Source organism: Lynx rufus, unplaced genomic scaffold (genome assembly GCF_022079265.1).
Source record: "Lynx rufus isolate CCGP_SWC_20201006 ecotype Redwood Valley unplaced genomic scaffold, mLynRuf1.p SCAF_1, whole genome shotgun sequence".
Taxonomy (NCBI): domain Eukaryota; kingdom Metazoa; phylum Chordata; class Mammalia; order Carnivora; family Felidae; genus Lynx; species Lynx rufus.
In genome coordinates this window covers 19,224,393-19,251,211 of record NW_025814823.1, presented here as the reverse complement: position 1 = coordinate 19,251,211, position 26,819 = coordinate 19,224,393, and the positions used below count along the sequence as shown (strand labels likewise).

Genomic DNA, 26,819 nt, shown 5'->3' with positions numbered 1-26,819 from the left:
TTTCTGAAGAGATGTACATATATATTTGGAAGATAGTATATTATTAAAATAGACTGTGGATAATGGGGAAATGTAAACATTAAGAAAAGACCTGGTTGATTATGCTTACTAGCCCATAGTTTAGTAGATTTCAATTGAAAAAAATTGACAAGGGCCCTGAATCTTATTCTACAGTCTAGTCTATTTATAGACTAGTCTATTTATAGACAAAGTAAGTGCCCCCTCCCACCAATCGTTCTGAAGCACAGGCCAGCAAGGTATTTCCTACCCTCCTAGGTGGTCTGGCAAGACTGCTGCATGAAATCATCTGCCTCCTGATGCATTACTGACAGCAACAAGTATTGGGAAACTGACAGAAGGATGATAATTGTTATTTATCTGTTTTCTCTTGAGAGTACCCTAAACAATGGAAGTCAGTGTCACAGGGAGTTCACATTTAAATGCAACACTCTGAGTATCTTTTTAAAAGGCTTGATAGTTTTGATATAGCTCCTAGGCATTAAGAAATGAAGCAATCCAGATAACATGCAGGAAAGACAGTGGTTGTAAGTCCATTTGTAGAAGCGAGCCCGGTCCATGCAGCACAGTGCAAAATGAAAATTTGGCAAAATTTTAGCAAATTGGTTGGCGTGAAATGCCAAACCGATAAATAGGTGAAAGTGTATTATCCAGACTGGCTCTTAACTTTGATGAAATTCAGCGCATAAACTCTCCACTTAAGCACGCGTTACAAAGGTGAGAGACTTGGTGTTTTGCAAAAATAAGCTTGGTGTTGGACACACCTGAATGTGCTTAACAGGTGAGCTGTAATGGAACCAAAGGGATGTACAAGCACAAATCATTTCCCTGGGGAAAGTTAATGTCCTCCCTATTTCCAGTGGCACCCATGAAGTTTGACTTCTCAGAATGGTTTTGGCATTTCATGATTACAATTTTGTGAATCACGTTGAACAGAGGCATCATTTTTTGAGATTCTAATTTCAGGTGTTTTTGAAAAAAAACAACACAAAAAAACACAGTTTGGATGTGAGAAAGGACATGAGGAGACCAAAGACCTGGGATTTTGCTGATCAGAATGAAACAAATGTTGAAAGACTTTTCAAATCTACTCTTGGTGGTACTTTGTGACTATGGTGAGTATTATTAAGTATACATCACGCTGTCAGTGTCAATGAAGAAACATAAACGTGGGGTTTATAAATGCATGGATGTTGATGACCCTGCATGAAGGAGGCAGGGCACGTCTATAGTGCAGTACCTTTTAAACTGGAATCCTTGCAACCCTGGGTTCTCTTAAGGTTCTATATATATTGATGCAAAATTCCCTTCAAATATATTTTTAAGCCTTTAAAAAGAGAATTTTAAAAAAGGCATTTCATTTATTAATTTTTTGAAAAATTTTAATGTTTATTTATTTTTGAGAGAGACAGACAGACAGACAGAGCATGCATGGGGATACAGGCAGAGAAAGAGAGAGACAGAATCCGAAGCAGGCTCCAGGCTCTGAGCTGTCAGCACAGAGCCTGATGTGGGGCTTGAACCCATGAACCATGAGATCATAACCTGAGCCACCCAAGTGCCCCTCATTTTCATTTAAGCAAACTGGAGACAAGCATGTTATGTTGAATTTTCTTTGACTGATGTCCTAGTAATTCAGTATTATACATTGAAACTCTCAGACACACATGAATGTTTGGTTGTTTGTTTGTTTGTTTTTTTAAAATTGGGATTCTCCATTTGATTTCACTTTACAGGAGAGTTTTGCTGTTAAAATATCTTTGGAACCAGTCCAAATTTCTGTCCTTGCCAGTTGTTTGCCTTGGACAAGTTTCTTGTTGACATCACAGCGCTGTTGTGATGATAAAATAGGAAAGGGAAAACACCTTGTCTGAGCCTAGAGTAGGTGATTACTGTTACTTTTCTTTATTCACTTTGTTTCAACTGAAAATTGAGTTCGTTACTGAGAGAGTTTTATGCAACTACTGAACCTTAACAGATTCAACAATATACTACTTTTCTTTTGATGATTTCCAAATATTTCATAGACATCTAAGCAGTTCATGGTATAAGAGTGGAAATTGTTTTCAAATTGAAGAAACATGATCCAAGGGATCATGGCTTGTGTGATATCAGTGACACATCCACATAACTGGACCAGAGTGTGGACTGTTCATTTTGTCCATTGAATCGCCTTCCTCAGCCTTTTCGTTTGAAGAACTTTATTTAAACAAGAAGATGCTTGGGGCGCCTGGGTGGCTCAGTCGGTTGGGCGGCCGACTTCGGCTCAGGTCATGATCTCGCGGTCCATGAGTTCGAGCCCCCCGTCGGGCTCTGTGCTGACAGCTCAGAGCCTGGAGCCTGTTTCGGATTCTGTGTCTCCCTCTCTCTGACCCTCCCCCATTCATGCTCTGTCTCTCTCTATCTCAAAAATAAATAAACGTTAAAAAAAATTAAAAAAATAAAATAAAATAAGAAGATGCTTGATTTGTTGAAAATGAGCCTGGGATTCAATTATCTTCATGTTATTCATCCCTACTTAAAATCCCTATCATTCCATGTGTAACAACAGCCTCATACAAAAAATTACAAAAGTGTCCTTGGTTTTGTAATGATAAAGACATCAGAATTTTCCATTTGTACACAGTGTGCAAGGATGTTTGTCATTGAGAGTAAATATCTTACTGGAATATGAGAATAAAAGTTCAATGAGCATAAAATAACATAGAAGTTGAGTGCACATGCTGCTAATGGAAAAGGAAGTATTTTCCTAGACCTGGGTTTTTTCCCTCTCCATTTGATATTGATCAAAATATACCATTAACAGTTGTTGTTTTTAATGCAACATGCTTATATTGAGACACCAATTACTTTAAATATAATAAAGGAATGGGGAGAGGCGAACTAAAAGAATGGAGAAAACTACACTGTGGTAGCCAGAATGTGGTACAATTCAATTGTAGTTTTCTAAATGAGGATGTATTCTTGTCTATGAAAATAAGTGTTCTATAGTAAAGCAAGTTCTCTCCTCAGTACTCCTCAGTACACCTGCTCTCTGGGCTGCTGGAACCCATCAACTGTATCTTTTTTCTCCATTACTGACTGGGCCTGTGTGTCTTTTCAATTTATTGGATGCCCATCAAATCAGAGTCTTATTTGCCTGGTTGACAATCTCTATCATGTTTGTTAGTTATCCTAAGTTGTGTGTGGTCTCAATCTTAAAATGCATTAAAAACTGTCCTGCCCCATGAGATTCAAGTCAATCTGATCTTTGTTCTCAGTCTTAACTCCTTCCTCCGTCTTAACTCCTCTTTAGGCACCTGTTTACAAATAGGTGCTGGGTGGCCTCTGAACCAGGCACAACTGTGTCAGAATCAGCACCCTTCCTCAACTTTGACTTCTCTCTCTCCAAAAGAGAGTATCTCTCAACTTCCATTTTAACTGAAGGAAAAAAAAAACAACAACAAAACTTTCATTCTATTATGGTTTTCAAGCAAGTGTTGATCAAGCATTCCAGTCTATCCAAGTTTTATATATTTGATTTCATCTCATTTCAGATAAGAAATGTGTAAAGCACTGAGCTGTTTAAAAAGGAAAAACAGGGGCATGTGGGGGGCTCAGTCGTTAAGCGTCCGACATTGATTCAGGTCCCGATCTCACGGCTCATGTTCGTGAGATGCGGTTTGAGACTCGCATCCAGTCTCTGTGCTGACAGCTCAGAGCCTGGAGCCTGCTTAGATTCTGTGTCTCCCTCTCTCTGTGCCAGTACCCTGCTCATGCTCTGTCTCTGTCTCTCTCTTTCACAAAAATAAATAAATAAACGTTCAAAAAAACACAAAAAACAAAAAAACCTCTATGTGCCAATATATTCACGTACTGATTCTAATGATCATTAACCGAATACACGTAAGGGTATATTTAAAGACCACCAGCCCAGATAACACTTTGATGGCCTTTGGACATATATGACATGTATGCCATGATATGTGTATATTATGTATGTATAAGATAATCACAATAAGAATAATAAATTCATGCTCACACATGTTATTTTTCAAGCCAAAAGAACCCTGGAGTGCCTTAAATCTAGAATTGTTTCTTACCCTAGCCATGGACCCGCTGATTGTTGCCCTGCCAAATGCTGTCTCCTTTGATATGTATTTGGATAGGATTCAAAATAGAAACAAGGATTCCTGTGTGTCTGTGTTTTTTCCACTCTCTACTTGAGCTGCTCTGATGGGTTTCTTTTTTAAAAAGATATGATTGATCTTAACTGAGTGATAGTTGTGGGCTAGCAGTCATCTATCACATCGAGGCTAGCAATGGTTACTGTGATGTCACTAAAATTGCCGAGAAGCCTGGCTATTTCATAAACATTCACTCTATCCCTTGGATGACCTGTGCAGAAGAAAGTGTCAGCAATTCTTATTCATCTAAAAATTTCTGTTTCATACGAACCAAGGGCACTGGTTCCTTTACTGGTAGAAATGCTTAAGTACTTGGCTTGAATATCAGAAAATAACTTGGAAGCATATTTATGTCTTCCATTTTAAGTCATCTACAGCCGTCTGTATTGCATCATGTAAATCAAGTTTTCTCACTTTACTGTTTATCCATTTCCCCCAAATACCTAGACACCAGACTATGATTTATCAAAACAAAACACAACAAAACTCAACTGAGTGAATTTGAAGATCTAATTGGCTTTATGAAGCAATTCCTGAATCAGGCAGCGTCCCATCTAGCAAGTAGTGATGGTCCTAAAAGTTGCACAAAATGGAAGGTTTTTATGGGAAGGAGGGTGGGGAAAGAAGTTATTAGCAAAAGAACAGAAGGGATTATTTTCAGGCCAAGATGTCTTTTTTTGCCGGGGGGGGGGGGCGCGGGGGGGTGGAGTTGGGTGTCTTTAGCAGGTATTTTTTATCATGGAGATAACCTCTCTAGTGCAAGAAATTTCAGATTGTGAAAATATCTTATTCCCAGGTAGGTTGAAACTATGAAGTCTGGGTTTGCCGTCCTGGGGGGCAAATGTCTCCATGTAGGGCTTTTTCCCCCCCTTTTCTTTTTAACAGATTAAAATGAGAAAAGTAAGGTATTGGATTTACATCTTGAGAATGATCAATTGTTACTCTCGCTTTATAGCTTTTCATTGCAGATGTGTTGCTTTGCTGAATGCGGTGAATTCAGGGTATTTATCTCTAATTCCTTGTTTTAAGCATAACCATGAAAGAGGATGAACGTGCAGAGCCACTTTAGAATGAAAACAGTGCAGGTGCCCAACTAACAGAATCCGCACTCAGCATCACTCACGCACCCTTTGGCTGAGTTTCACGCTTCTCTTATGTTTAAAGTGCTGCTTTCTTTGATGTCTCCAACAGTGCTGCTCAGAGATCCCTTTGTAAAACCAATTCTCACCATTTCATTTCAGTTCTTGCAGAAGCTGAATACCTCCTCTTGGGAAAGCCCGGCCATGTAGCACTAAGCAACAATACAGTATCGGTGGGTTTCCAGTATGTCAGTGGGGCTAATGGGACGCTGAGGAATGTATCTATCCTGTTGTTGGAGGCCAACACCAATCAGACTGTTACCACCAAATACCTCCTGACCAACCAGTCCCGGGGAACACTGGAGTTCGAATGCTTCTACTTCAAGGAGGCGGGGGACTACTGGTTCACCATGACTCCAGAAGCGGCAGACAACAGCACTCCAGTCCACCTGTGGGAGCAAAGTGCCTTTCTCAAGGTGGAATGGCCTGTCTTTCATGTTGACCTGAATAGGACATCCAGGGCAGCAGAAGGCACCTTCCAGGTGGGCCTTTTTACCAGTCAACCACTGTGCTCATTCCCTGCGGACCAACCTGACATCTTGGTGGATGTCATCTTTACCAACAGTCTTCCTGAGGCAAGAACGAGTCCAGGACAGCCGCTGGAGATAAGAACCAGCAAGAGGACACAACTCTCTCAAGGTCAGTGGGTTGAGTTTGGCTGTGCACCCGTGGGGCCGGAAGCCTACGTCACTGTGGTGCTGAAGCTGCTTGGCCAAGACTCGGTCATTACCTCCACGGGACCCATTGACCTGGCCCAGAAATTTGGATACAAACTGGTGACGGTGCCGGAACTCACGTGTGAGTCGGCAGTGGAGGTGATGGTGCTGCCTCCCCCGTGCGTCTTCGTCCAAGGAGTGATCGGGGTCTTCAAGGAGGCCCCCAGACGCCCTGGGGAAGGGACCATTCGGCTGGCTGAAAACAGCCTGACCTTGGGAGAGAGGAGAACAGTATTCAACTGCACTTTGTTTGACATGGGGAGGAATAAATACTGCTTTGACTTTGGCGTTTCAAGCAGAAGCCATTTTTCCACAAAGGAGAGGGAGTGCATGCTAATCCAGAGAAACATAGGTTCGTATTGAGATTTTGTTTTTAAGTTTATTTATTTATTTTGAGAGAGAGCACGCGCATGCAAGGTGCGGAGGGGCAGGGGGACAGAGAGAGAGAGAGAGAGAGACAGAGAGTTCCAAGCAGGCTCTGCACTGTCAGCACGGAGCCTGATGTGGGGCTTGAACTCACAAACCACAAGATCATGACCTGAGCTGAAGTCCGTTGCTTAACCGAAAGGGCCGCCTAGACCCCCGGGTTGGTATTGAGATTTCAAAAAATTTTTAACCAAACTGGTGCATTCATGCAGTGAAAATTATTATTTTGAATTTAGGTGAGCTGTACCATTGTTGTTATGGTTCCCTTCTCATAATGTCGCAAATGGCATTGTCCATCCTTATCTGAAAAACTAGGAGTAATGATAAGCAGACCCTCTCTTACCTCTTACCTGCTTACCTCTCTAGGTCTCAGTTTCCCCATTAGTAAAACGGGGATAATAATGGTTTCTGCCTCAGAGTTGTGAGAATTCAGTGAAATACATGTGCACGGTTGTCCGCATTGTGCCTGGCATATAGGGACCAGGTGCTTCCAATAAACCTTAGCTGCTGTGCATTATAGTTAAAAAAAGTTCTATTATTACATCATATGGCAAATCCATGGCAGGTAAGAGCAGAATTCAAAGCTAAATCTCAAATTGTATGTAGTTAACTTCTGGCTTCCTCTAGCGGATCATGTCTCTTTCCTGTTACATCTTTCATTTACAGGAATGAGTTTCTTTAGAAGTGAGATTTCAAAGCAAGATTTCCCAAAAGTTCAGATTCTAAATTCTTTGCATAATGCCCTACCTAATCACAAAGAAGTGGGGTTATTACCATTCCATCCATGCCCCATGCTCCTCTTTGCATTTCTTTTCCTTTTCCTGGGTGCAGGCCTGGTCTTGGCGAGAGAATCACGCGGCAGGGATTGTCCCGTTTGCTTACGTCTTCATCCCCGCTAAGCTCCATGCACCCTGAGGGCCCAAGCGTCTGGCTTTGGAACCCCAAGTGTTTCTTGCTCCAAATTCACCCACTTTCTCTCCTTGGAAGCTCATTTCCTTTGACTTTTTCTGCACCCTGTGGTCACTTCTCTGCTTGCACTTACCTCTCTGTCCAGCCTAGATTCTATGCCCGTTTCATCTCTCTCCTACCAATACCCTAAACTCCTGTGCCCTGTTATCCTTCTGATGCACGAATCCAGCTGCCTGCGCACTGCATGGAGGCTGGACGAGAAGGTCACACCCGGGAGACAGGGGCACTGGGAGTGGGTTGCACCTCCCTCCTCAGCCGGGCCCACCATGCTACCCTGGCCAGCGCTGCTCCCGTTCTCTAGAACACCGCCCCCTCAGACCTCAACCCCTGCCCCATGGCTGACTCTCAGAGCTGAGTTTGTCTCCTGCCACGCAGGGCAGCTGGCAGCCATCTGGTACGAGCCACCTCACCCTCCCACTAAAATATCTGTGTGCCTGCAGCCATCCGTCCTCCTTTGTCACCACCATGGAAGAAGTGTCACTCCTCCAGTGCGAGGTCAACCTTGCCCTCTGCTGTGGACCCCAGTGTCTTTGCTCATATCAGGAATCCTCTGTTAATCCTGATCCCCTCTCCCTCTTCTGTCTCTAACTGTCCCTTGATGGGCTTCTCCCCAACAGCTTTGAAATATGCTTAATTCTCTTATCTAAAAATACAGCCAACACCACCCCTCATCCCCTGGTTCTCCCCCACATAATACCGTCTTTCTCTCTCCTTCCTTTTATAGCCCAGGTTCTTGAAAAAGTCACCTATACACTGCGGTGTATTTCCTCACCTCACGTGCACTTTTCAGCCCACGTCTAAGCCACACTCCTCCCCTGAAAATGCTCTCACTAAAGCAGCCAGTGCATGACTTCCAAGGTCCCAAAACCCAGGGGCGCTTTGCAGCCTGTGTCTTCATTGACCTTGGTTCCGTGACCTCACACTCGCCTCGCTTACCTCCCACCTGCCTGGCTGTTCCTTCATGGTCTCCTTCGCCTGCCAGTTCTGCCACCTGGTCTCATCCGTTAACTATTGGACTTCCTCGCCTTTTTTTTTTTTTTTTAGTGTTTATTTTTGAGAGACAGAGCGTGAGTGGGGGAGGGGCAGAGAGAGAGACACACAGAATCCGAAGGAGGCTCCACTCTGAGCTGTCAGGAGAGAATCCGATGGGGGGCTCAAACTCACAAACCATGAGATCATGACCCGAGCCAAAGTCGGACACTTAACTGACTGAGCCACCCAGGCGCCCCTGGACTTCTGCGCCTTATACTATTTACACACCCACTAGGTGATTACCATCCTGATGCCAGTGACTCCAGACTGGCATCCCTGCCCTGCATCTAAGTGCTGCTGCACAGCTGTCACCCCTCACGGGTCTCCCATCTCTCTCAAAAGCCACATACCTAGAATTCGACTCATCATCTTACCCCCTAAACCTGATCCTTGGTAAGGCCTCCACCACCCCTTTCATTGTTCAGACCGGAAGCCCAGGAGTCTTCCGCTTCTCCTTCACCTCCTATAAGTAATAAATCACCAAGTCCTATGAGTTTTGTCTCCTCGGTGTCTGAATCTCTCCACGTCTCCCCAATTCTGCGGATACCACTTGGTTTAAACCTCTGTCATCCCTTAGCTAACCTATTGCAACAGATTCCTAATCGATTCCAGCTCCCTCCGCTGTCCACTTCGTTCTCTCACCGCAGCCAGAGAGATTATGTAAAACTCAGGTCTGCTGAGGTTGTTCCCCCGCTTAAAATCAAACTGTCAGTCACCTCACTGGATATGAGGATGAGAATCCGCAGGGCCCTCTGTGGCCGGGCTGCCCAACCCACAGTCACCATCCCTGGGCGGGAGCCTCCTCCCGCCTTCACCTGGTTGACGTTAACCTGTCTCCCAAGTCCTCACTTGGGTCACTCTTCCTTGACCCCAAACTCGCTAAATTCCCTTGCCGTAAGCTGGCACGGCATCCTTCATTCCTCTTTCATGGCATTGATCATTTCTGTCGTGGTTTGTTCAGTGTCTTTCTCCCCCCGCTCTCAGCCTTATGCCCACCCTCACTCTCATGGGGGAAGCTCATTTGGTGGGAAAAGCCAACTTGCACTGCCATGAAGCTATTTATGATATTTATTTGGCCCACTTAGTAGGCCTGGCACTTTAATAGCTGTTCAATACATGTTTTATTCAAGTGAAAATTGAATGCAAATGTGGCCGGTCCAGATATTAGCAAAGAAAAATTATATTAAGCTAATTTAATCATTCAAGCTACACTTGCCTTTTCAAAAGAAGTTAAGAGAAAAAAAAGTCTAATTGAATTTAGTGGAAACAAACCAAGGGATATAAAGACATTTGAGCCATTTGATTAAAAACACTGGGAGCAGGAGGTCTACCTTGTGGTTCTCCCAGCTGTTGGGGTTCCCGCTGATTCTGCTGCTCGTTTAAAGACTGAGTTTTCCCCACAGCAGCAGGGAGAAGACACTGGAGAGGGGCAGAAGGAAGGAGACTCCGGCTAATCACTGACATTTATGCTAGTAATGGGGACCTCAGTGCCTTCCCTGGTTTTAGTGTAAAAAATGTATGACTGAATCGAGTTCTCTTCTTTTCATTTTCCACTTAAATTGGCAGCTGACTTTTTTTTTTTCTTTTGGTAAATGGTATCATTTAGGGACCCCATTGAACCCACCATGACTTGTGTGAGCTGCTGCCTCCACTGAATTTCTTACTAGTTCCTTTGGACAATGGAGTAATGTGTTTGACATGTCTGTCTCTTTTTCCAAATATATCTTCAGACCTGAAGATAGTAAGTAAATAACAGTTTACAGGAAATGCAAAATAGATGTGCTGCATTTAACCAAAAATTATTCATGATCTTCATTAATCCTACTTGATGTGAATGTTCATATTTTTCTCTGCAGAAATGTTAATGTGTTTGGCTATGGGATGCTGCCTGAGATCCTGGTAGGGGAGTGTTAGTAATCTTGGCATAGCACTGTAATAACTTACAAAAATAAGTTGAGAAATCCTAAATTTTGAGCACATCTGCCCAACATCCCGTTTCAGACGGGAGTATATAAATTTAGGGTAAAAGTTGATAATGAATGATAGAGGATATGAAGTCATAGTCACATAACTTTTTTTAACTTAGTTTTTTTTTTTTGGTAAATAAAAAGTGTATATATTTATAGTTTCCTTGATAATTTAATTTTTAGGTCATCTTCTTGTTTCTGTGATTAAATGGTATGGTTTTTCTTTCATAATGACTGAACAAGAGCTTTTTACCAAGGACAGAACTATCAACCCTGTCAGTTCCTTCCTGTTTGCACGTTGTGCATTATCTTTAATTCTCCGCCAGAATCTTCTTTAAGCTACTTGTCCACTTTGGGAGTTAGTTTACCTAAAGCTAGAAAATACAGTTGTAAAAATTCATGTAAGTAGACCCCTAGATGCTGCATTACTCCATATTCTTTGAAAGTGAATGAATATGTAAATCCTTCCAAGAATAAACTCTTCTTTTGGGATTCCTTAGGAATATCCTGTAGGATATCTGACATCCTGTGTGCGATCATCTGACATAATAAAGCTAATGTTTATATAGTGATTACTTTGTAACCAGGCACTGTTCTGAGTGATTTATAAATATTAACCTGTTTAATCTTCATAACAACCCTATTAGTTAGGCTTATAATTTTGTCAGTTTTATAGATGAAGAAATAGAAGCACAAAATAAGTAACTTGCCTGAGCTCAATTGGTGGTTAAGTGTCTTAACCACTACTAATGGTTGACTGGCTTTTACCATTATTCTTCACTGCCTCCCATATAATACTGTCAATTCATGTATTAAATAATGTAAAATGTTTAAATTGAAAAAAGTTATACTATTTTCTCATCTCACTGGTTTGTCTTGTGCTGTCCACCCCTCTTGAAACACACATAACCCACTTTGGAACCCACAAGCATGATTTGGCCAATATAAATGAGCCTTGTTCTGTGCACAGAAAGTCTGAACTGCTTATCCAGGTGCCTTTGCTCCATCTGTTGCTTTTAGTTACTCTTGTCTAGAGAACTTTCTTTTCTTTCTTTCTTTCTTTCTTTCTTTCTTTCTTTCTTTCTTTCTTCTTAAAGCTAATGTCTTTTTTTTAATGTTTATTTTTTAAATTTATCAAAGAGAGAGAGAGAGCACAAGTGGGAGAGGGGCAGAGAAAGAGGGAGAAAGAAAATCCCAAGAAGGCTTTGCACTGTCATCGCAGAGCCTGATGTGAGCCCATTGTGGGGCTTGAGCCCACAAACTGTGAGATCATGACCTGAGCTGAAACCAAGAGTCAGACGCTCAACTGACTGAGCCACCCAGGCGCCCCTAAAGAACTTTTTTTGTAAGCGTGTTTTGTTTAGTTGCTTTAGTTTCTTGAGCAAAATGTCTTCCAGTTGTGAATATTTCATGAGCTGTATTCTTTCAGATAGTCTTGAGGGGTGGAAACAAATTTCCCTTTTCCTATTCCAGACAAATTTTGCTCATTCAGAATTAATATCCTCTGTAGTAGCCTGAAAGGTATTTATGCTAGCCAAACAGGTTTGTTATGTAGTGTGAGTGCATGTATGGACATCTAACCAGGACAAAACAAAACAGCTTTCATTCATGAAAAGTATTCGAAATATTGATCATCTTGCTCTTTATTTCTAAAACACGAACTACATTTATCTAATGGCTTTTCATTTAGCCTAGTATTTCCCTCAAAGTTATTGGTAGAAATCTTCAGGGAACAGACAGAATTACTTAAAGCATTAAAAATTTTTGCCTGATTAAATTTGTTAATTGCTTTGATTGATTTCCTATGTTCCTGTTTGATTACTGTGGCTTAAAAAGGACATAAGATGTAGCCTAAATGTTTACTTTTTGTTGATTGTCCTACAAACCATGATTTTACTTCCAAGGGAAAAAGACACAACATTTCAAAATGAAGATTGTTTTTATATAATTTATTGTCAAATTGGTTTCCATACAACACCCAGTGCTCATCCCAACAAGTGCCTTCCTCAATGCCCATCACCCACTTTCCCCTCTCCCCCACCCCCATCATCCCTCAGTTCTCAGTATCCAAGAGTTTCTTGTGGTTTGCCTCCCTCCCTCTCTTGTGATTTGCCTTTTTTTTTCCCTCTTCCCCTCCCCCATGGTCTTCCATTAAGTTTCTCAAGATCCACAGATGAGTGAAGTGAAAACATATGGTATTTGTCTTTCTCTGTCTGGCTAATTTCACTTAACATAATACCCTCCAGTTCCATCCATGTTGCTGCAAATGGCCAGATTTCATTCTTTCTCATTGCCAAGTAGTATTCCATTGTATATATAAACCACATGTTCTTTATCCATTTGTCAATTGATGGAGAGACATTTAGGCTCTTTCCATAATTTGGCTATTGTTGAAAGTGCTCCTATAAACATGAAATTTTTGACAATAATATTCATGCTTTTATTAAAACTTTGATTTTTTTTTTCCTGGCCACTACTAGTGGAATTTTTGTTTTTAGTTTGACAAATAACTTTATATATTAAATAAATTATATGCATGTAAAGTAAATGAGAGTTTACAAAAGATTATTAGCATTTGTAATTCTACCTTTTGTGGTCTTAAATATGAGCATAAGAGAAGGATAAACTATGCACTGACTTAATTTTCAGTTTAGATTTCTCAGTAGTGGAATTCCCAGTTGATTTTTCAAAAATAAATCACCATACTTTAATTCAAGAGATTTTAATATGAGAGTCCCAAAGCTTTGCAGGCACGAGGGGCTTAGTGTCTGAATAGCTCTGTAGCTTAAGGACAAAGCTGGCTTATTGTTCTTCCATTTGAGGAGCTGCAGTGTAATCTGGAGACACAGAACCAATATTGTGTTCAGTTGGACCTCTGGATGGAACATAATTACCACACCTCAGTTGATGTTGGTCCAGGGTTGTGGTTTGTAATGCTCCCACTCTTGTGAAAATCCCAGAGACTTTTAATTGCTTTAAAGAGCTCATACTCCATGACTCATTTCAAAGATTGCACCACTTGGATTACCTGAGAATGTATCTGCCCTATGTGTTCTTATGTTTTCCTAGTGCTTTATATACCTGTGAATGTATTGAACTTTTGTCCATAAATGATGAAGAAAGACTTTTATACAGAGGGTGTTTTGGTGCCCAGGGTTGGTATGACCTGGGTCTTGAGGTTGGATGGGTACTGATAGAGAAGGGTCTTAGAACAATTTCTTGTGGGAGACTACTTAATTATTCTATCTGGCAGTGATTACATAGATGCTTGGAAGAGATGCTTGCATGTGTCAGTCATTAAACTGTTCTGGGAATATTTGGTATGAATTTGAAGCTCTGGTGGTAGGTGCACCCCCATTTAAGATTGTTAAGACTCCTTTCTAGATTAACCCTTTTATCATTATGTAATAATGTCCCTCTTATTCCTGGTAGTATCCCTTGTTCTGCAGTCTACCTTGTCTGATGCTAATATCGTTACTCCAGTTTTCTGTTAATGAATGTTCATGGGTTTAACTTCTCCCAACTGTTAATATTTAACCTATTTATGTATTTAATATTTAAAGTAAGTTTTTTAGTGAAAAAATTTTTAACTGAGTATAGTTGACACACAATGTTACCTAGTTTCAGGTGTACAACATAGTGATTCAACTTCTCTATATGTTATGCTTAGCTCAACACAAGTGTGACTACCATTTGTCACCATATGATGCTATTACAATGTCTTTGACTATTTTCTCTGTGTTGTGCCTTTTATTCCTATGACTTACTCATTTCTTCACTGGAAGCCTGTATTTCTCACTTCCCTTCATCCATTTTTCCCATCTCATCACCCCCTTCCTTCTGGCAACCATCAGGTTGTTTCTGTATTTATACATCTAGTTCTGCTTTTTGTTTGTTTATTCATTTGTTTTTTAGATTCCACATATGAGTGAAATCATATAGTGTTTATTTTTCCCAGTCTGACTTATTTCACTTAGCATAATGCCCTATAGGTCCATCCTTTTTTGCCCTATAGATCTCATCCTTTTTTGTGGATGAGTATTATTCCAGTGTGTGTGTGTGTGTGTGTGTACCTACCTTACATCTTTTTTATCCATTCATCTATCAATGGACACTTTGGTTACTTCCATATCTTGGGTATTGTAAATAATGCTGCAGTAAACATTGGAATGCATATATCTTTTTGAATTAGTGTTTTAAGTAACATATAATTAGGTCATGCTTTTTTACCCAATCTCACAATCTCTATCTTTTAAGAGGTGTGTTTAGATTATTTATATTTAGTGTAACCATTATTTGGTTAGATTAAGATCTGTCATCTTGGTAGTTTTCTGTTTCTTCTGTTCTTTGTTTCTTTTTCCTCATTTCTGCCTTCTTTTGTGTTAATTGAATATTTTTTATGAGTTAGTTTAACCACACTGTTGGTTTATTGTTTATACCTTAAAATGTTTTTTGTGGTTGTCCTGGAGTTTACAATATATATCTTTAATTATTCTTGATCTACCTTTGAGTAATAATGTTTTGCTTCACATGTAGTATAAGGACCTTATTAATAGTACACTCCCAATTCATTACTCCCATTCTTTGTGTGATTATTGTCATACATTTTACTTTATATATGCTCTGAATACATAGTACTAGTATTCTTTAGCAGTTATAGTTTAGAGCATTTAAAAATAAGAAAAAATGAGTTTTATTTTTACCTTTATAAATGCCATTTCCAGCACTTTTCAGTTCTTTGTACAGACACAATTTTTTTTCTGGTATCATATTCCTTCTGCCTGAAGGATTTTCTATTAACATTTCTTATAGTGAGGGTCTGCTGGTAATTAATTTTGTTGATTTTTGTTTGTCTAAATCTTTATTTCTCCTTAATTTTTGGAAGAATTTTGGATTGGTCTTTTTTTTTCTTTCATTACTTTAGAGATACTACTCCACTATCCTTAGATTACACGACAAGAAGTCTGCTCAATTTCTCATCTTTATTCTTCCATATACAATGTGTTTGCTCCTTCCACCTTCCCTCCTCCCACAGCCTTAAAAGTTTTTTTTTGTTTGTTTGTTTGTTTTTATCAGTTTAAATATAGTGTGTCTAACTTCTTTTTGTTTATTTGCTTTTTTGTGTTTATTCTGCCTGATGTTTTCTGAGCATCTTGGATAGAGCTTAGTATATTTCATTAATTTTGGAAAATTCTTGGTCATTTTTTGATTCTCTTTTTCTCTTCTGGGATTCTAATAACATGAGCAAGAGATTATTTGATATTGTCCCCCAGATCTTGGATATTCCATTCTGTTTTATTCACTCTCTCTTTTTATTTTTTATTTTTTTAATTTAATTTTTTTATTTTTTAAAAATGTTTTATTTTCAAGAGAGACAGAGACAGAGCGCAAGCAGGGGAGGGCAGAGACAGAGGGAGACACAGAATCTGAAGCAGGCTGAGCATGTCTGCACACAGCCTGACATGGGGCTCAAACCCACGAACCATGAGATCATGACCTGAGCCAAGGTCAGACACTCAAGCAACTGAGCCACCCGGGCACCCCCACTCTCTCTTTTTAATCTTTGTTTCTCAGTTTGAGTGATTTCTATTGACCTATATTAAATTTACTGTTTCTTTCCTCAGTAAGTCTACTTATGAGCATTCTAGAAGGCATTCTTCATCTTTGTTCTGTGTTTTTCATTTCTAGCATTCCATTCACCTCTTCTTAGTTTATAACTCTCTAATGAAAATTTTTATCTATTCATCTTGTTTACCTTTCCACTAAAGTCTTTCATGTTAATCATAGTATTTTAACTTCTCTCTCTGATAGTTCTAATACCTGGATCACATTTGGGTCTGGTTCTCTTGATTACTTTATTTATTGGTAGTTTTTTTCTTGCTGCTTGTGTGTCTCATAATTTTTGGTTGAAAGTTGCACATCTTATTTAGAACTGTAGACAACAATAAATAGTACTTATGTGGGGAAATGGGCATACCCTATTTTTGCTAGGCCATTAGTGTGGGGATTGGGTCAGTGCACTAAGGAATTAAGCTGTGTTTGGGTTTGTGCTGTTGCTATGGCCATCCTCAGTACATGATAGAGTTCAGAATTTTCTAATGTTACTTTGCAGTTAGGGTAGGAGTTGGCTTGCCAGGCTTCTCCACCCTCAGCTTTAGGCTTGAGCCTGCACACAAGAGAGGTTGTCATCTGTCGCTCTTGCCCCTGCTCTAGCAGTGGGTTGTTATTAGTGATACTTGGAAATTGCTAGCATGGTGCAGGGTAGGGCTTGGGTGATGGGAGCTGGAGAGCTTTTTCTTGTTCCATTTCATCCTCAGTCTTAGATAAATGCTGTGCCCCTGAGTCTCAGGGATGGGGCCTTCTTGATCTTGCCTCTCTTCAGTGGTGGAAGCTCTCTAATAGTCTGGACTCAGTATATTTTCTGCTCCTCTTCAGGGGTGAAGGATTTCCTTCTTTTTGCATTCCTTAGCAGTATTGTGTCTCAACTGGTGCCCTTAAAGTGACAGGGCTGCTGCTTTCCCCCCAGTGGTTGAGGCTTTTGTTGGTAGAGCAGATGGGGAGGAGAATCCACATGAGGTTTGTCTTTCCCACAGTGCCACTCCTTCTATCCTCAGGCCTGAACTAAAAGGAAGGCCCTCTCTGGCCTTGCACTTACCCTCAGTCCTTCTTGTGAGCATTTGATGAGATCCATGAAGAACCTGCAAGTGGGTACAAATTCCCACAGGATATGTGGCTCCCAGGGATTCTATATTCTCATGCTAGCCCACACTAGGCTTCTAGCAGTTCATATGTTTTCAGATGACTTCTTTCCACTAGCTTTTATGAGGCCTGGTATCTATCTCAGGAAGCAAGGTTTGCATCCTGTCTTGCCTTAGAGGAGGCTGTGTTTCCTTCAGGCCATTTGGTTGTCCTGTGACCTTTGCTCTCTGATGAGTTCCAAAAAGGTTAATATTTTGTAAATTATACAGCTTTCCTTTGTTTTAAGGGTGGTTACACACTCTTTCCAGCTTTCCGCATCTTTGGGGATATTTTTATTTACTGACTTTTCAAGGCCTGAGATTTGAGTTTGCTGCTTCATTTGGGTACAGTTAAATTCTGATTCTCAAATGAACTAGCATTAAAAGCATGGCTAATGTCCTTGCAGAAACTTGGGGACTGTGGCAGCCGTGGAGCCAGTGTAGTGCCACGTGTGGGGATGGTGTCAGAGAGCGACGCCGCGTGTGCCTGACTTCCTTCCCCTCCAGACCTGGCTGCCCTGGAATGTCCTCGGAGACCTCCCTGTGTTCCCTGGAGGAGTGTGCTGGTAGGTATTCTTCTTTCTTCGGGAATCTCTCCACAGAGGGACTGTTGAACCTAGACCTGCCTGAAAATCACCAACCTGAGTTCAGAGGTGGACTCATTGACACTCTGTTATTGCTGCTGGCTTTACTAAGGCTATACTCAGTAGTTTTTCTATGACTGGGAGTAGCTGGCCAGTGAGATGGCGGGGGATTTCACACTATGGAAGACAGGGAAATGACAAGGAAATCATTTTTAAAAATACAAAAATAGGAGGGATGATCTTTTCTTCCTGAGGTATTTTTGGTTGTGCTTTTGTGTTCTTATCTATCCTTTACTTCTTCCTGCTAAAATTGTGGAAGAACATGTAAAAAATGCTTTTTCTCATCATCTCAGAGAAGCTCGAGGGGACCATATAGACGGTTATTTGTCAAAATGGGTCAAGTCACCCTGTCTTATCCCTGAATGGCCTTACATTTCCTCTTTATTACCCCTATTCAGGAGGAGAAGGTGGGGAGATTTCTTCTTGTCATCATCTAGAGACTGGCCTTTCTGTCATCCTCTCAGCATCTTGAAGGCACTCGTGGGTGTTCAGTGAGTTTTGATATGAATGGTTTATAGATGTAATGCTGACAAGCTCGGTTAGGTGTGCTTCAGCTTATGGAGTTGAATTCCATTCATTTGCTACAGGTTACAGTAATACTAATCCTTGTTCTTTCCACACACCATCTCACCTACTGATCTACAAACAGCCCCCCCCATTTAATTTGACAGCCTTTGCTTTGGTCCTGACCCTTAGATAAAGTCCTTCTGTCAAGTCCTGACTTCTTCCACTCTCCAATTCCAGGTTAGAAAACCATCCCTAGTTCTTTGTCCCTTAAGATCTGGGGGAGTTAGATTTTTTTCTGTGTTTGGATCTCAGAGCATCTTTAAGCAAAAACCACAGGCACGTGGCAACACCTTGGCCAGTGTCCCCCACATGTGATCTTACAAATTCATTTTTGCTGTCTCATTTTTCCAGCCAGACTTGTTCCCTTTATTCCAGCATCCTGAGGATGTTCTTTCTTCTGATTTTCCTCAGACTTAAGCTCTTCTGCTAGCCCTTAGCCTGCCCCTCTTCTTTCATAAGCCCTTGACCCCACTCTGAATCTGTTCTATCTCCAGTTATATTTTGTATTATTTTCTAGGCTCTATTCTCTGTCTACTCTTTCTTTATAAGTCCCCTTCACTTTCACAGCTCCTTTCTCACAGCTCACAGCTTCAAATATATCTGTTCCTCTCAATTCTGGGATGGCATGTTGTGTTAAGATATTCTATCTAGAGTTCCATAATGAAGGAATAAATGAGTGAATGAATGGATGAACTCAATTGAATTTCAAATCAATTGTCACTGGCTTCTGTACCTTAGAAGTGACAAGATATAAATGGTTTGTTGACCATTTGCTATGTGCCAGCACTTTAAATACATTATCACACTTAATTGGGACTCTGTAGCATAGAGAGGATAACTGACCTGCCCAAGACCATAAAGCTAGAAAGCAGAGGATTAGATCTGACCCTTCTAAGCTACCTATCTTGAATACCTTGCCTTTCTGCACCAGTCTAGCTTTCTGGAAGCATCAACAACCTGGAATTAGCAATTAATTTTGAGGATATATGGAATTATTTCATGTTCTTTTGTCTTAACTCTTTAATATTGGGTGGGAACTAGAAATTTGTACTAGATTTTTGGAAAACTTGGGAACTAGAAATTATAAATTAGCAAAAAGGTCCTCAGATACATGCTTATGTGGATAAAGATGATAATTTCTTCCAAGTGTTCATCTTCATATTCAATCTATTTCACACTCCTTGGAAATGTAAAGATCTGTTCGTAGGCTGCTTAGCATCTGGAAATCTTCACTTCAAGTGAAAGAGGGAAGTAGATGAGGCAGAGAGGGGTGAGGTCAGCAGCTCTTGGGCTTTTCTCCAGCCATGGTTTTGAAGGGAGCCAGCACAGTCAAAGATAACAGCTAAATAAAGCGACCATGATGTGCAATTGAATTGCTGCTCCCCATGGAGGTAAGCAGCCACTGTACTTGAATGAAGTGATGTCAGGAAACAAGGCTTTCATCATTCAGCCAGGTTCACTTGGTTAAGAGTTTAGTTTTATTTGGCTTTGAAGGATGTTTTTTGGTCAAGTTCTATGTTAATTTGACCATCTCGTTCAAACTTGAGAATGGGAGGATCCACTGCCATATGTCCACATTCTGTCAGGTGGGATATTGATCATTTTGCTGTTACCTTTTTAATAATGAATTAATCAAACATTTATTGGATACCAGCTATGTGTAAGTTACTATGACTGGGGTTGGGAATATAGTAAAATCTTAGATTGCGAGTAACTCGTCTATGAGTGTTCCACAAGACGAGCAAACATTTCTAATAAATTTTAACTTGATAAACAAGCAATGTCTTGCAGTACGAGTAGTACATGATGCCAAATGCCACATGATCACAATTGAGCCAATGGTCCTTGAAATTTGCTTTGATATACAAGTGCCTTGGATTACCAGCATGTTTCTGGAATGAATTATGCTCGCAAACCAAGGTTTTACTGTATGAAGATAAGGCATTGTTCCTATCTGGAAGGCACTTAGGATATAGTAGCTCAGCAGACACACAGGAATAATATACAGCACAGTGTAGAGCCTACAATGAAAAAAGTATCCACAGCTTACTATGGAAGCTTTCCGGGGTAAAAATCCATGCTGGGAATAACTTCTTTGTTGGAGGTGGTGATATCTAAGCTAAAGTTTGAGAGTTGAGTAGGTGTCACTGAGGTGAACCAAGTGAGAAAGGGAATTTAGCAAGGGGAACAATGGATGAAAACATGAAAGAAGATGGCACATTAAGAGAGCCAAAGAACTGAAAATAGTTTAATGTATCTAGAGCATAGTGTACCAGACGGAGTGGTAAAAATGAACCCAGACAGGTAGGTAGGAGCCAGATTCTAAGGGACTTTCAAGGTTTGGCCTGTATTTCAGAGGGATCTCTTAGCTATAGTATGGAGAATACATTGGAAGGGGTAGGAATGGCATCAGCAAGGCCTGTTAAGTGTTTTTCAGGTGAAAACTCAGGTGAAAAATGAAATGATGACAGTGGAAAGGCAGAGGAGGGAAGGGGTCAAAGACTCTGGATGTGGAGAGTGATGGAGAGGGAAGTATCAAGGATTAAAACCAGGATTCTAGTACTGGCAACTTCATGGACAGCCATTTCCTTGAGATTGGATATATTGGATGAGACCCAGGTTCTGGGGGAAAGAGGATGAGTCTTGGGCATGTGAAAGTGAAGGTGTTGATGGGGCATTGGTGGAGAGAGTAGAGCTAATGGAGCCAGGATAGGATCTAGATCTCCTTGCTCCAAAGTCGATGTTCTTTGCTCCAAATTAAGTGAGTACTATCGTTGAAGCCAAGAAGAGAAAAAGTTTCAGGAAGTGTTGGGAAGTAGCCAATACTGCAGTCAAGGAATATCAGGACTAAATTTTTTTGAATTTAGCTACTAAATCATTAATGACCTCAGCAGAAACTATTTCACTGAAACTAATTCTGGAGGCAGGTTGCAAGACTCAGAGGTGATGATGTGGAAGGAGTAAGTCAGCAAATATAGACTCTTCTTTATTTAAGCTTTGCTGGGAGGACAAGGAATAAGATATGGTTGTGGCAGTAGTGAGAGGGTTCTAGAAAGGTCTTTTTAAAGTGAGAGCTTAAGCATGTTTGCACGGAGCTGCATAGGGGAGAAGCTGGAGAGAACTGGTACAGAGGGTTGATCCCCCTGGAGAAGGGTGACCGAGCGCACGTGGTGGACCCACCTTTCTAGGAAGATACTTCTTCCACTCCATAGAGAAAGAAGTAAATAGAAGTGTGGCTGCTCCCAAGTCTGCATGGGAGAAGAAAATGGCAAAAGAAGCTGGGGGTGTACTTTCCAGATAGCTTCTATTTTTGTGTGAATCAGTGGCATTCTGAGGAGGAGGGTTGGTAGGGGACTTGAGAAAAGTGGTGAAACTTGTAGGGAATGAAAGAATTGAGTTGCTTAGGAGCCCATGCTGCCCATGCTGTGGGCAGCTGAGGTTGGGGGCTGTCGGTATGCAGAGGCACTGACCCACACAGGTGCATTATTTTCTCCACCAGTGCTCCGCACCTTGGTGCAGCAGCTGGTAATTCACGTTTTGGTTTACCTAGGGATGGACTTTTGCTGTAGATCGGGGAAAGGAGTATGGCTCAGTACTAAAGGTCAGAGAGAGGTTATTGGTAAGAGAATGGTTTATGTAATGGGTCATAAGTGTAGGGAGAGAAGTGAGGCCAGGAGTTGGCTGGCATATGGGGAGAAAATAAATGGATGAGTTGGGGAATCAGAAATTGCAGTGAGGTTGAGAAACCAGTGTAATAATATTGGCCGAGTGAGAGGAGAAGAAAATAGGCTATGAAATTGAATATTCATAAAATAGCTTGAAAATAGGCTATGAAATTGAGTATTTCAGAAGAGGAGCAGCTGCAAACAATGGTAAGGCTTTATATGTTGGATGGGCACTGACATTGCCCAGTTGGGCCTACCTGTAGGATGGTAAGGAAGACTGAGACCCAGGTGCTAGTGACTGATGGCTGCCACAAGGTTGGAGGATGGCAATGTTGAGGGGGCATTAGGCGGATGGTCTGGGTAGATGGCATGGGCATCAGAAGAGTAGAAGACACCTTGGATATCACCCTTAGTAACATATTTATGGATATTTATCCTCAGACAAGGGAAACAAAAGCAAAAATAAACAATTGGGACTACAAATAAAAAGCTTTTACTGCACAACAGAGGAAACCATCAACAACACAAAAGGGCAACCTACTGAATAGAAGATATTTGCATATATCTGATAAGGGGTGAATATCCAAAAAATATAAAGAACTGACAAAACTCAACACCAAAAAAAAAAGAAAAGACAAAAACAAAAAACAACAACAAAGAATCCAATTCAAAAAGGGCAGAGGACATGAATAGACAGTTTTACAAAGAAGACGTACAGATGGCCAACAGACCCATGAGGAGATGGTCAAGATCACTCATCATCAGGGAAATACAAATAAAAACCACAATGAGATATCACCTCACAGCAGACAGAATGGCTAGTACGCAAAAGACAAGAAATAGTAAGTGTTGGTGAGGATATGGAGAAAAGAGAGCATCTTGTGCACTGTTGGTAGGAATGTAAATTGATGCAGCTACTGCAGAAATACTAGGAAGGATCTTCAAAAATTAAAAAAATAGAAATATGATATGATCTAGTAGTTCCACTACTGAGTATTTACCCAAAGAAAATGAACACTAATTCTAATTTTTTTTTCAACGTTTATTTATTTTTGGGACAGAGAGAGACAGAGCATGAACGGGGGAGGGGCAGAGAGAGAGGGAGACACAGAATCGGAAACAGGCTCCAGGCTCTGAGCCATCAGCCCAGAGCCCGACGCGGGGCTCGAACTCACGGACCGCGAGATCGTGACCTGGCTGAAGTCGGACGCTTAACCGACTGCGCCACCCAGGCGCCCCTGAACACTAATTCTAAAAGATACATGCACCCTATGTTTATTGCAGCAGCATTTACAATAGGCAAAATATGGAAGCAACCCAAGTGCTCATCAGTAGATGGAATGGATAAAGGAGAGGTATTAAGATAAGTGAGACAAATACCACCTGCTATCATTTATTTGTAGAATCTAAAAAACAAAACAAAAAAATTAATTCTTAAACAGAGAACAGACTGCTTGTTGCCTAAAGGAGGTGAGTGGGGCAGATGGGCAAAATAAAGAAGATTAAGAGGTACAGACTTTACAGTTATAAAATAAATAAGTCATGGAAGTGAAAAGTACAGCATAGAGAATTTTTTTTTTTTTTAAGTAGAATTTTGATCCGGAGGTGAAACAGTTGAAAATGGCAATCAGGAATGAGAAGAGTGAGGAACACTCCGTGCTGCTGGTCTTGTTTGCTTATAAACAAGTGTGCATCACAGCTTCCACACAAAAGGGTGGGCAGGGGAAGCCGTGCCCCTCAGGAGATCCAGTCCCCTCAGGTAAGGCAAGGAAGGAGGCAAAGGGAAAGGTTCTGGATGCCGAGGAGTTTGGTTATCCCATTGGTGGCGGGGGGGAGCAGAAAAGACAGGGAAGCAGTGGGAAAGTGGGTTATGGACATGACACACAGAGCTGGTAGCGGTAAGACTTAGGGGGCAATGGGACAGGACAGGTGACTGGAAGCCCCTGAAGGGTGGTCAGTGACAAAGAGGTAAGAGAGGGGAGGCCTGGTGGCATTAGGTGGTCTCAGTTTCCTGGGTATTTCAGTGGCAGTACAGGCTGAGGCCCCAGCTGGTGTCTGAAGCTTGGTGAAGCATTTTGATGACCATGGGACAAAGCAGTTGGAGACAGCAGGGAAGAAAAAGACAAATCAACACCCCACGGAAGGAGGCAAGAGGAGAGGACAGCTGGAAAGAGAAGAGTGAGCAGAAGAGGCTTCAACCAGGAAAGCAAGTTCTTTGACATTAGAAGGGAAACTTGAGTTGCATTACATTACCTAAAGACTTGTGCTTGTCTCCGCAGCACATGTACTAAATTGGAACCATACAGAGATTAGCATGGCCCCTATGCAAGGATGACACACATTCGTGGAGCGTTCGCTATTGCCTAAAGACTTATTTTCACCTATTAATTTCTTCAGATATGCGAACTGAGATACAACCTACCTGAATCATTCTGCATGTCAGGTTTTAATACTTGATAGGAATTTTCTGATGTGCATCTCAAAGGTACATTTAACTATAGATATCCCGTGTTCACCGTATGTTGATCTTACCCTGACACTTTCCTTATGCTGCTGCTTTCTATGTGGAACATTTGAGACACGTGTTAGCAGGAGCCAGTGAGCCCCGAAGTCACCCCTGATTGTGGTTTATCTGCTCACCTCATTTCCGTGTGCCTTGGTGTTTTTTGTTTGTTTTGTTGTTGTTGTTGTCGTTGTTGTTTCTGTTTTTGGGGTTTTTTGTTTTGTTTTGTTTAAGCTGCCAGCAGAGATACGTGTGTTAAGACCCGAAATCCCAGTCCTTGTTTATTTTACGTTTTTTTCTAGAACTGCTAGATAATCAGAACCTTAAAACCACGCAGAGAATCAATACCAGAGAATACATTTGCTCTCCCTTGTCTTGTAGCTTTCCAGCCATCCAGTGCATCCCCTCTTCAGCCCCAGGGTCCGGTGAAGTCCAACAACATCGTGACTGTCACTGGGATTTCCCTGTGCTTGTTCATCATCCTCGCCACCGTCCTCATCACGCTGTGGCGGAAGTTCGGCCGCACCCCGAAGTGCCGCACGCCGGCTCGACACAACTCCATCCACTCCCCCAGCTTCCGGAAGAACTCGGACGAGGAGAACATCTGCGAGCTGAGCGAGCAGCGCGGCAGCTTCTCGGACGGGGGCGACGGGCCCGCGGGGGGCCCGGGGGACGCGGGCATCCCCCTGACCTACAGGCGCAGTGTGCCCGCGGCTCCCGAGGACGACGCCTCTGGCAGCGAGAGCGTGCAGTCCAACGCCCAGAAGATCATCCCCCCGCTGTTCAGCTACCGCCTGGCCCAGCAGCAGCTGAAGGAGATGAAGAAGAAGGGCCTGACGGAAACCACCAAGGTGTACCACGTTTCTCAGAGTCCCCTGACAGACACGGCCATCGACGCCGCCGCCGTGCCCCCCTTAGACGTGGAAAGCCCAGACGAAGCCGCGGCAAACAAGTTCCGGATCAAATCCCCGTTTCTGGAGCAGCCGGCGGGCGGGGCCGCGGCCAGGCCCCCCTCCAGGCCCGACCACCCGGCGTGTCAGGCCAGTTGCGCCGTCAGCCCCAGCCAGACGGTGATCCGCAAGTCAGCCATGAGGCACGTGGGCGGCAGAGGGGCGCTGCCGGAGAGGAGCCACCCCAGGGGCTCCCACTTCAGGAGGACCGCTAGTTTTCACGAAGCCAAGCAGGCCCGGCCGTTCCGGGAGAGGAGCATGTCCACCCTGACTCCACGCCAGGCCCCGGCCTACAGTTCTAGGACGCGGACCTGGGACCAGGCGGAAGACAGATTTCGGCCTCACAGTCGAGGCGCCGCCCCGTTTCCCGAGAAACCGGAAGGGGCGGGTGCAACCAGAGGTCCATTGAGCCCTGCCCCTAAGTCCTACACACTGGGGCAGCCCGTGAGGAAACCAGACCTGGGGGACAGCCAGGCAAGCTTCGTGGTAGGAGGTGAGAGAACAGAGCCTCACAGATCTCGGAGGGGACCGTCCCCCAGTCACAGGAGTGTCTCAAGGAAGCAGCCTTCCCCCACTGCCCCCAAAGACAGCTACCAGAGGGTCAGCCCCCTGAGCCCTTCTCAGGGTAGAAAAGACAAGTGTCAGAGTTTCCCAGCCCACCCTGAGTTTGCCTTCTATGATAATACGTCATTTGGCCTCACTGAGGCTGAGCAGAGGATGCTGGACCTCCCGGGCTATTTTGGGTCAAATGAAGAGGATGAAACCACAAGTACTCTCAGTGTGGAGAAGTTAGTCATCTAGACCCACATCAGCCTGAGACTTCATACAGCTGGGGTCCTTTGCCCAGCTCCTGGTATCAGTTGCTCACAGAGCTCTATGGACTGTTTTGTATAGCTGTCTGTACATCAGGATTGGGTGGGGAGGGAGTAACTCAAGTGTGTGCATGTGTTTTAATTCATAAGGAAGAAGTTACTTATCTTGAACGTTTCCCTTTGTTATCCTAGTTCTATTGGTTTATTACTAATAACCACAATAATAAAATTTAAACAAGAGTGAAATAGGGTTTGGTCTCTCATGTGGATGTGAAAGGACAAGATGTGACTTGTAAGTATTAAGTGCTTTGAACACTTTGTTGGCAGTGTCGGACATGAAGTAAATTTGGAAGTCTCAACTATAATAAGGGCTGGAACAAAGCTAACTTTGTTTATTAAGTTGTAAATAAGAATTTGACTCCTACAGGGGCAGTACTGAATGAGTTTCATGTTTGGCAGATCAAGTCAATTTTGACTGGTATGTACTAGACTACCTAGAAAATGCTGA

The 26,819-nt window shown here is 42.2% G+C and overlaps 1 protein-coding gene and 1 pseudogene across 2 annotated transcripts; both read left to right on the top strand.

The window, feature by feature from the left end:
* Nucleotides 1-26,557, top strand: THSD1 (thrombospondin type 1 domain containing 1). 2 transcript variants are annotated; one of them, XM_047079130.1, is made up of 4 exons: nt 1-1,133; nt 5,426-6,391; nt 17,578-17,736; nt 24,931-26,557. In XM_047079130.1, exons 1-4 carry the CDS (start codon nt 1,076-1,078, stop codon nt 26,298-26,300), a joined length of 2,553 nt encoding a protein of 850 aa, XP_046935086.1. In that variant the 5' UTR covers nt 1-1,075; the 3' UTR covers nt 26,301-26,557. The 2 variants fall into 2 exon arrangements, with proteins under 2 accessions (XP_046935086.1, XP_046935092.1); XM_047079136.1 differs by lacking the exon at nt 17,578-17,736.
* Nucleotides 24,310-24,410, top strand: LOC124523288 (uncharacterized; annotated as a pseudogene).
* Nucleotides 26,558-26,819: the final 262 nt, after the last annotated feature.